Source organism: Cetorhinus maximus, chromosome 17 (assembly GCF_964194155.1).
Source record: "Cetorhinus maximus chromosome 17, sCetMax3.hap1.1, whole genome shotgun sequence".
In the NCBI taxonomy this organism is placed as follows: Eukaryota; Metazoa; Chordata; class Chondrichthyes; order Lamniformes; family Cetorhinidae; genus Cetorhinus; species Cetorhinus maximus.
This window is the reverse complement of record NC_135895.1, coordinates 76,403,803-76,414,826: the sequence shown is the minus strand read 5'-3', so window position 1 is coordinate 76,414,826 and position 11,024 is coordinate 76,403,803. Positions and strand designations below refer to the sequence as shown.

General features: G+C 46.8%; 1 protein-coding gene across 1 annotated transcript; it reads right to left on the bottom strand.

Moving 5' to 3' along the window:
* Window positions 1-1,061: 1,061 nt before the first annotated feature.
* On the bottom strand, window positions 1,062-10,591 carry LOC144692691 (immunoglobulin kappa light chain-like). The gene is made up of 4 exons (XM_078561782.1): window positions 10,458-10,591; window positions 9,964-10,271; window positions 8,228-8,273; window positions 1,062-2,206 (listed from the first exon to the last, which is right to left on the bottom strand). The coding sequence occupies exons 1-4, from the start codon at window positions 10,504-10,506 to the stop codon at window positions 1,878-1,880; spliced, it is 732 nt and encodes a 243-aa protein (XP_078417908.1). The 5' UTR covers window positions 10,507-10,591; the 3' UTR covers window positions 1,062-1,877.
* Between the last annotated feature and the right edge of the window lie 433 nt (window positions 10,592-11,024).

Below are 11,024 nucleotides of genomic sequence, written 5' to 3'. Positions count from 1 at the left end.
CTGTTACTGGGGAGAGGGATGGAGTCAGGAGTTAGAGAACAGAGTTTGGAGTGGGGACTGAAAACAATGGCTTCAGTCTTCCCAATATTTAATTGTAGGAATTCCTGTTCATCCTGTACGGGATGTGGGATAAGCAGTCTGATAATTTAGCAACAGTGGAGGAGGTGAGAGAGGTGGTGGTGAGGTAGAGCTGGGGGTCTTCAGCGTACATGTGAAAACTAACGCTCTGCTTTCGGATGATGTGTCCGAGGGGCAGCATGTAGATGAGAAATAGGAGGGGCCAAGGATCGATCCCTGGGGGACACCAGAGGTAATGGAGCAGGGACAGTTTTAGCAGATGAGAGGAGGAGCCGGGAGTGTTTGGAGCGCTCCAGCCAGATCTGGCGGTGATGGATAAACCAGTTTCAAGTCTGCCTCCCTTGGATTAAGTGAGTGGAGATGAGGGTTGTAGCAGGGGGAAGGGTCAGGGTGAGGGAGAGGAATGGTGTTATTGGGGACTAGGATATGAAAGGTGGAGGTGAGGGTGACGTTGAGTAAATCAGTCGCTGCAGAAATGTTGTGGTGATCGGAGGGCCAGAGACGAGATCGTTGGGATTTTGAAAGTGCAGTTGTAAGTGAATTGGGGAATAGGTTTTTCTAGGGATGGATACAGAAGGGGGTAGGGTTGTGCTGTGGAAGGGGGATGTGGGTGGGGAGTGATACAAGGAAGTGATCAGAGATGGTCTTATCTGTGATTGAAACTATGGGAGTAGCGAGACCACGTGAGATGGGAAGGTCACGGGGGAGGTCGTGAATATGGTTTGGGGAATTATGGTTGTGATGATTTAATCCCAGCAACTTCCAGTTTCTTTTCTGTTTTTAATCTTGTAAATTCAAGAAATTCGAGATGAAACTGATCATTTTAAAATGATTGATAATTGTCTTTGAACCAAATCGTCTGTTGATGTTTCATTGATTGACAGGCCAACCAGCCAATCAGGACAATCACTTGCTGAAATGCAGCCAATCAGCTGATGGGGAGGTGGGACATTTCCAAAGCACTCACCAGACAGAGACTGAATATACTTAATGTTTATTACCTTTTACACATTGACATTTACAGAAAAAAGACTTGAATAAACAGCCCAGCCAGAGGAAGCTGGAGAAATTCACAGGGAGAATGGGGGTTTATTAAAACGCTTGTGGAGATTTTCTCAAGAACATGAGAATCCTGTCCCTTTAAACAGTGACTAAACCTTAAATTGTAACTGCAGGGTGAGCAGGAAGGGGTCTGGTTTACTGAAGCAGACACTTCGGAGGGTCATATTATTTTTGTACAGCTGACAGTCTTCAGCATCTAAGAGAGGTTTAACTTAGCATCACGAGATTAAACTGTCCCAGCCAACACTCCCAGGGCAGGTACAGCACGGGGTTAGATACAGAGTAAAGCTCCCTCTACACTGTCCCCATCAAACACTTACATGGCAGGTACATCACGGGGTTAGACACAGAGTAAAGCTCCCTCTACACTGTCCCCATCAAACACTCCCAGGGCAGGTACAGCATCGGTTTAGATACAGAGTAAAGCTCCCTCTACACAGTCCCCATCAAACACTCCCAGGGCAGGTACAGCATGGGGTTAGATACGGAGTAAAGCTCCCTCCACACAGTCCCCATCAAACACTCCCAGGACAGGTACAGCATGGGTTAGATACGGAGTAAAGCTCCCTTTACACTGCCCCAATGACGTACCTTAACCCCTGACCCTCAGAAGTGTCTCAGAGCCGGTCCCGAGAAGGAAGAGAGTTGTAATTCAGTGCTGACAATGACCTTTGCCCTCCCAGCTCACCCCTGTTCTATTTAAAGTTGTGTCTCCTCTGTGGACTGTCTCTAACACTCTACGCACATTCTGATCTCCTGATGCTCTTGCTGAGGGGAGAGGAGAGGCTCTCGTGGGTGACGACACAGGAGAAGCGGGCGTTGGACTCCCAGCCGGAGCCAGAGAGGGTCAGCAGGCTGCTGACGCTGTAGGTGCTGTCCGAAGCACGCAGGTAGTTGCTGGTCTGAACCCCGTTCGAAATGGCTGCACCGTCCTTCTTCCACTCCACCTTCATCGCATCGGGATAGAAGTGATTGGCAAGGCACACCAGGGTGGCAGTGCCCTTGGTCTTGACCTCCTCCGGGGAGGGGGGCAGCAGGGTCAGTGTGGGTTGTGACTTCTTACTGCCTGAAAGAGAAGAGAAGGAAGTTTAATCACTGGCATTATAATGAATTTCAACTTCCCGAATATTAACTGGGATCAGATCTGTGTAAATGTATAGATGATGTAAAATTCTTATAATCCATCCAGGTGAATTCTTTTAGCCCGAATGTAACAAACCCAACAAGAGAAGGGGCAGTTTTAGACAATTTCAGGGAATGAATCTGGGCAGGTGGAAGGTGTATCAGTGGGAGAGTATCTGGGTAATAGTGATCATAATTCAGTTAGATTTAGAGCAGTTATGGAAAATGATAAAGCTAGACTAAGTGTAAAAGTTGTAAATTAGGGAAAGGTCAATTTAACTAAGCTGCGATTTGCCGAAATGGACAGGAAACAGCAACTTGAAGGTAAATCAGTGCCATAGCAGTGGGAGGTTTTCATGGAGGAGAATTGTGAAATATTGGATGGGATATAAATAGTGCGGAATTCTCCCAGATTTCAACAAAGGGCAATGGTGGGTGGGAGAAAGATTGTTTTACATCCCCTGTGCCCTTGCCACTCTCAGTCTTTCCTCCAAGTGGTGTTCAACATGGAGGAGCACTGGTTCATCAACTGAGGGAGGGTGGTACGTGGTAATCAGGAGGAGGTTTCCTTCCCCATGTTTGACCTGATGCCATGAGACTTCATGGGGTCCGGAGTTGATTTTGAGGACTCCCAGAGCAACTCCCCACTGACTGCATGCCACAGTGTTGCCACCTCTGCTGGGTCTGTCCTGCCAGTGGGACAGGACATACCCGGGGCTGGTGATGGTGGAGTCTGGGACATTACCTGTAAGGTATGATTCTGTGAGGATGACTATGTCAGGCTGTTGCTTGACTGGTCTGTGAGACAGCTCTTCCAATTTTGGCACTAGCCCCCAGATGTTAGCAAGGGGGACTTTGCAGGGTCAACAGGGCTGAGATTGCCGTTGTTGTTTCCGGTGCCTAGGTAGATGCCGGGTGGTCCGTCCGGTTTCATTCCTTTTTTGTGACTTTGTCGCAGTTTCTAACAACTGAGTGGGGGCTGGGCCACTTCAGAGGGAAGTTAAGAGCCAACCACATTGCTGTGTGGCACACAGCAACACCTGGAAAATTGCCCAGGTATGTCCTGTACACAAAAAGCAGGACAAATCCAACCTGGCCAATTACCGCCCCATCAGTCTACTCTCCAACATCAGTAAAGTGATGGAAGGGGTCATCAACTGTGCTATCAAATGGCACTTGCTCAGCAATAACCTGCTCACTGAGGCCCAGTTTGGGTTCTGCCAGGGCCACTCAGCTCCTGACCTCATTACAGCCTTAGTTCAGACATGGACAGTGGAGCTGAACTCCCGAGGTGAGGAGAGACCGACTGTCATTGATATCAAGGCCGTATTTGACTGAGTGTGGCATCAAGGAGCCCGAGCAAAACTGGAGTCAAAGGGAATCAGGGGGAAAACTCTCTGTGGTTTGGAGTAATACCTAGCACAAAGGAAGATGGTTGTGGTTGTTGGAGGTCAGTCATCTCAGCTCCTGGACATCACTGCATGAGTTCCTCAGGGTAGCATCCTCGGCCCAACCATCTTCAGCTACTTCATCAATGACCTTCCTTCCATCATAAGGTCAGAAGTCGGTGTGTTCGCTGATGATTGCACAATGTTCAGCATCATTCATGACTCCTCAGATACTGAAGCAGTCCCTGTCCAAATGCAGCAAGACCTGCACAATATCCAGTCTTGGGCTGACAAGTGGCAAGTAACATACATGCCACACAAGTGCCAGGCAATGACCATCTCCAACAAGAGAGAATCCAACCATTGACCCTTATGTTCAATGGCATTACCATCACTGAATCCCCCACTATCAACATCCTGGGGGTTAGCATTGAGCAGAAACTGAAGTGGACTAGCCATATAAATACTGTGGCTACAAGAGCAAGTCAGAGGCTAGGAATCGTGTGACGAGTAACTCACCTCCTGACTCTCCAAAGCCTGTCCACCATCTACAAAGCACAAGTCAGGAATGTGTTGGAGTGCTCTCCACTTGTCTGGATGAGTGCAGCTCCAACAACACTGAAGAAGCTGGACACCATATTTAAACTACAGCCGTGCGCACACTTCTCAATGCTTGCAGCCCGGGGCTGCTCCGGTGAAGACATGGCCCCAAAAGCCAAGCAGAGTGCAGCCCCCGATTCAGTGACACATTCCTGGGATGCCTTCTGGACCCTGTGGAGGCCCATCCTGATGTCCTCTACCCTCGCTCTGGCCGCAGGAGAGCCATCAGTTTCAGATTTTTGGCTGTCTCACCATATTATTCCCACTGCTCACCATGACACCTGACACCAATGGGGTCGGAAAATTCCGGCCATAGTGAGAGAGTAAATATTAATTGTTGGAAAATATTCTGAGGGACATTTTAATCATCTTTGAGAAAGATATGACCAAGGACAGTCAACATGGACTTGTTAAGGGAAAGCCGTGTCTGACTAACTTGCTTGAATTTTTTGAGGGGGTAACAAGGAGGGTTGATGAGGGGAGCGAGTTTGACGTGGTCTATGCGGATTTTAGCAAGACTTCTGACAAGGTTCCACATGACAGACTGCTCAGAAAATTAAAGACTCATGGGATCCCAGGGAAAGGGGCAAGTTGTGTTTCCAATTAGTTGAGTGGCAGGAGGTAAAGGTTTGATGTTAAGCTGCTTATATCATATTGGACTGTTACTTAGACATTTGTAAAGAGGGTTTCCACAAATTCAGCACGGAAATGGTTAATATTAAGAGTGCTTAAACACTCAGTGTCCCTCTAAGACCCTGTTAAGCTGTCAGGAATCTCTCACTATTGATCAGTCTGTCCGGGAGAAACAGGTTCAGCATTAACAATCCTCAGATCACATACACGTCGAGAGAACTTTATCCCAGAATGTTGGAGGACACTTGGAACAACCCACTTCAGAAAGGATTCAGATTGGGTGTCATAGAATAAAATCATAGAAAGTTTCTGACACAGAAAGAGGCCACTCGGCCCATCATGTCTGTGCCCACTGAAACACGAGCCGTCCGGCCGAATCCCACTTTCCAGCATTTGGTCCGTAGTCCTCCAGGTTCAGGCTCTTGAGGTTCATATCCAGACACCTTTTAAATGGGTTGAGGGTTCCTGCCTCTGTGACCCTTTCAGGCAGTGAGTTCCAGAGCCTCATCTCACATCTAATCTTTCTCCCAATCACTTTAAATCTATGCCCCCTAGTCACTGACCTCTCTGCTAAAGTAAATAGGTCCGTCCCATCCAATCTATCCAAGCCCCTCATAATTTTGTACATCTCAATCAAATCTCCCCTCAGCCTCCTCTGTTCCAAGGAGAACAACCCCAGCCAATCCAATCTCTCCTCATAGCTGCAATTTTCCTGTCCTGGCTACATCCTGGTTAAATCTCCTCTCTACCCTCTCTAATGCAATCACATCCTTCCTGTAATGAGGTGACCAGAACTGCGCACTGTACTCAAGTTGTGGCCTAACTAATAATTTAGACAGATCCAGCACAACCTCCTTGCTCGATACCTCGGCTAATGATTGAAAGGATTCCATGTTCCTTCTTAACCACTTTATTGACCTGTTCTGTTACCTTCAGGAGTCTGGACATTCACCCCAAGGTCCCTCGCTTCCTCTGTACCTCCCAGTATCTTCCCATTTATTGTGTAATCCTTTGCTTTGTTTGACCTCCCCAAATGCATCACCTCACACTTCTCTGGGGAGAATTCCATTTGCCACTTTTCTGTCGACCTGACCAGTCCATTGATATCTTCCTGCAGCCTACAACAATCCTCCTTGTTATCTACCATGTAGCCAATTTTTGTGTCGCCTGTAAACACCTTGATCAACTCCTACATTTATGTCCAAATCATTAATATATACACAAAATGCAGGGTACCGAGGCCTGAGGCCTGCAGACCCACACTGGAAACAGCCTTCCAGTCACTAAAACATCATCAATAATTACCCTTTGTTCCCGGCCACTGAACTAATTATGTATCTAATGGGCCCCATTCCCATAGACCCCATTGGCTTTTATTTTATTAACCAGTCTGCCATGTGGAACCTGCTCAAAAACCTTGCTAAAATCCATGTAGATAACATCAACTACACTACCCTCATCAATCCTCCTTGTTACTTCCTCAAAAAAGATGAACAAATTAGTCAGACATGACCGTCCCTTATCAAACCCATGCTGACTGTCCTGGATTATTCTGTGCCTTTTTAAGTGACAGTTTATCCTGTCCATCAGAATTGATTCCAATTATTTGACCACCAACGAGGACACAATGACTGGCCTGTAATTATTCGGTCTATCCCTCGCTCCCTTTTTAAACAAAGGTACAACATTATCAGACCTCCAGTCCTCCGGCCCCTCACCTGTATCCAGTGAGGATTGGAAAATGAGGGTCAGACCCTCCACAATTTCCTCCCTGGTTTCTGTTAACAGCCTGGGGCACATTTCACCCGGCCCTGGTGGTTAATCCACTCTCAAGGATGCTAATCCCCCTCATACTTCCTCTCTTCCTAAGTTTATCATATCCAATATTTCACACTCCTCCTCCATAGTGACAATGTCTACATTGTTCCCTTTCTTTTGTGAAGACAGACGCAAAGTATTCATTCAGAACCATACCCACATTCTCCACCTCCTCACATAGGTTACCTTTTTGGTCTTTTATTGGCACTACTCGTCCCTTAGTTATCCTCTTACTCTTAATGTATTGAGAAAACAGCTTTGGGTGTAGAAGGTTCTAGATTTCATTTAAAACCTTGCCGGCCAACACTGGGGCGACGTCAAGGGTAAGGCTTAATTTGTTTCAGAGTCCGGGGGTCAGACAGGGTCAGTGTGAGGTCAATGGCACCTCACAGGGTCAACATAAGAAATCTCCAAATTCAAAAAAAGGCTTGCATTTCAATGGCACCTGTCACCACCTCTGGATGTCCCAGAGTGTTCCAGAGCCAACTGTGCACAGTAAGATCCCAGATAGCGGATCGACAATGGCCAGATAATCAGATGAGTAGTGATGTAGATTGAGGGATAAATATTGTCCAGTAAACCGGGGGGATCACCACTGCTCTTCTTCTCAAAGCACCATGGGATATTTGACATCCTCCTGAGAGGGCAGAACTCAGTTTGTCTCATCTGAAAGACGGCTCCTCTGACAGTGCTGCCCTCCCTCAATACTGCACTGGAGTCTCAGCCTGGATTATGTGCTCAAGTCTCTGGAGTGGGATTTGAACCCACAACATTGTGACTCTGAGGGGCTGGTGCTAACCACTGAGGCAAGGCCAACACCTCACAGTCCAATAGCCCACCATGTTCGCCCTCCCGGCTCACACTTGAAGGAATAAGCCCACTTGGGGAGGGTGGAGCTGTTCCCCAGTCAGAGACAGTGTCTTCAGGAGAGAGATGGAGAACAGATTCCGGGAGGCCTGGAGTCTAGAGGGTGACATTTAAACATTCGGGAATAACGGAGAGTCTCCCCGAAACCCTGGAACACTGAAGCCACTGGATTGTGGGCCCTGCTCTACCTGTTTGTCATCAGAACTTTGCCAAGAGATAACCAGGGAGTGGAGAGAGCAGAGTTCAAGCTGGGGGAGGTGGGACCTCGGTGTGTCACTGTGCTGGTGCTGTGATCAGTTATATCAGAGACTGTGAGAGGGAGCCAGAGCTCATATCAAACTCTGCCCGTGTCTGTCACACTGAGACTGACAGGAGTCTAGTGAGTGATTTCACTCCATGGTGCAGCAATGTCAGCACAGTCTGCAAACGTCCAGATCTCCTCGAGACGGTGGGTAAAAGTTGGTTATTTATATCTTGCTGCTTAAAGGGGGGAATGTAATGAAAGAAATACAGCTGGGCACCCTGTTATACACAGTGTTGTTCACTGAACCATTTCATTCACTGCAGCTCCTCACTAACACCTTCAACGATTCAGCATTAGTGTTTGAGAAAGTTTCAGTATTGAAAGGGTTAATAAGGGAGGATTGGGGTTTACTTACTCAGTCTGAGTTTGGTTCCTTTAGCGAACGGAACCCACACTGAGAGCTTCCAGTGCAGGGGCTGTACAAAAACCTCTGCTCTCTGCTTCACTCAGTCACTCTCACCCTCTCCCTGTCTCTCACTCACACTCACCTTTAACTCACTCTCACCGTCTCTCTGTCTCTCACTCACACTCACCTTTAACTCACTCTCACCCTCTCCCTGTCTCTCACTCACACTCACCTTTAACTCACTCTCACCCACTCCCTGTCTCTCATTCACACTCACCTTTAACTCACTCTCACCCTCTCCCTGTCTCTCACTCACACTCACCTTTAACTCACTCTCACCCTCTCTCTGTCTCTCACTCACACTCACCTTTAACTCTTTCTCTCTATCGCTCTTTCTCTGATTGTCTCTCTCTCTGTTTTTCTCTCTCTCCATCACTCTCTCAATTCTGTGCAGTTGTGCTCGAGAAATTTGAGAACTTGAACATTTTATGATAAATCTCCCAGTCGGTCTTCAAATGTGGACATGGAAAAAAGGTAAACTTGAGGCCTTCAGTGGGTGGTGGACACCACAGGGACTGGAGTGTGTAGTGGACAGTGAAAATAATTTGTTCAGTTCCCTTTCTTGAGTTTATTATATATTCTATATAACTATGTCAGTACAGGAGGTGGGACTGTGTGTCCATTATTATATATTCTATATAACTGTGGGATGTGTCAGTACAGGAGGTGGGACAGTGTGTCCATTATTATATATTCTATATAACTGTGGGATGTGTCAGTACAGGAGGTGGGACTGTGTGTCCATTATTATATATACTATATAACTGTGGGATGTGTCAGTACAGGAGGTGCGACTGTGTGTCCATTATTATATATTCTATATAACTGTGGGATGTGTCAGTACAGGAGGTGGGACTGTGTGTCCATTATTATATATTCTATATAACTGTGGGATGTGTCAGGACAGGAGGTGGGACTGTGTGCCCATTATTATATATTCTATATAACTGTGGGATGTGTCAGTACAGGAGGTGGGACTGTGTGTCCATTATTATATATTCTATATAACTGTGGGATGTGTCAGTACAGGAGGTGGGACAGTGTGTCCATTATTATATATTCTATATGACTGTGGGATGTGTCAGTACAGGAGGTGGGACTGTGTGTCCATTAATATATATTCTATATAACTGTGGGATGTGTCAGTACAGGAGGTGGGACTGGGTGTCCATTATTATATATTCTATTTAACTGTGGGATGTGTCAGTACAGAAGGTGGGACTGTGTGTCCATTATTATATATTCTATATAACTGTGGGATGTGTCAGTACAGGAGGTGGGACAGTGTTTCCATTATTATATATTCTATATAACTGTAGGATGTGTCAGTACAGGAGATGGGACTGTGTGTCCATTATTATATATTCTATATAACTGTGGGATGTGTCAGTACAGGAGGTGGGACTGTGTGTTCATTATTGTATATTCTATATAACTGTGGGATGTGTCAGTACAGGAGGTGGGACTGTGTGTCCATTATTATATATTCTATATAACTGTGGGATGTGTCAGTACAGGAGGTGGGACTGTGTGTTCATTATTGTATATTCTATATAACTGTGGGATGTGTCAGTACAGGAGGTGTGACTGGGTGTCCATTATTATATATTCTATATAACTGTGGGATGTGTCAACACATGAGGTGGTGCTGTGTGTATTGAGGTTTTTGTAAGGCTCTGTATCACTGTGTATGCTGAGCTGCTATACTGATTGCTCTGACAGTAATAATCAGCGACATCCTCATTCTGTACATTGCTGATTGTCAGGGTGAATTGAGTGCCAGATCCACTGCCGGTGAATCGCTCCGATGTTCCTGTGAATCGAGTTGTTGCATAGTAGATCAGGAGAGTGGGTTTCTGTCCTTCTCGCTGCTGGTACCAAGCAACATAGCTGCTAACAGACTGACTGGCCGTACAGGTGATGGTGGCCGTCTGGCCCAGGCTCACTGACAGCATCGGGGGAGACTGGGTCATGGTGATGTCCCCACTGATACCTGAGGGGTAATAGAGAAACAGAGTGAAGTAAGAACTGTCACACAAAGAGCCTGTAAAATGAGATATTGTTAGAGACAGTGACCGTTCCTCTGCTTTCAGCATTTTCCCTTCAATCACAAGTCAGTCGAATTGGATGGAAATGGAGAGCAGGAAAATATTCACGGTGGAAGGAGAGAGATTTGTACCTGCGATGCAGAATGCCAGAGGCCAGATGAGCTGGATGGCTGAAATCATGGTGTCTGCTCCTGTCCCTGTGCCTGGTCACTGATAAACTCTCCCTTCACTGGGCTCAGCTTTATAAAGCTGCAGCCTGTCAGAGTCTCACTGGCTGTTCCTCAGTATGTAAATGGTATCACCCAGAGAAAACCACGTCAGCACCTTTCACTTCCTCTTCATCTCCCTCCTTCTGCCTCTCTCTCAATCCCTCCTTCTGTCTGTCTCTGTCCCTCTCTCTCACTCCTGCCTCTCTCTCTCTCGCTCTCTCTCTCTCTCGGTCTCTCTCTATCTCTCTCTTTGTCTCTCCCCCTACCCACACCCCAAGCTCTCTCTCACTCACTTTTTGCTCTCCCTCCATGCCTCTCTCTCCTCTCTCTCTCTCTTTCTCTCTCTCTCTCTCTCTCTGCCTCCTCATCTCTCTCCCACCCTCCATCGTTCTGGAATTCTCTAACTGATCTCTATAACAGGCGTTATTACTGGAGTTTGGAACACTTTGATTTTTGGTGCAGCAGTTAAATGCTTCCCTCCCTCTCTCA

Bases quoted from the DNA above. Each gene is read 5' to 3' on its own strand.
- LOC144692691 (XM_078561782.1), bottom strand. From the start codon at position 10,506: ATGATTTCAGCCATCCAGCTCATCTGGCCTCTGGCATTCTGCATCGCA. The intron at 8,274-9,963 runs GTGATACAGAGC...CTGCACTGGAAG, and splicing joins ATAGCAGCTCAGCATACACA to CTCTCAGTGTGGGTTCCGTT. The intron at 2,207-8,227 runs GTAAGTAAACCC...CTTCTCTTTCAG, and splicing joins AGGAACCAAACTCAGACTGA to GCAGTAAGAAGTCACAACCC.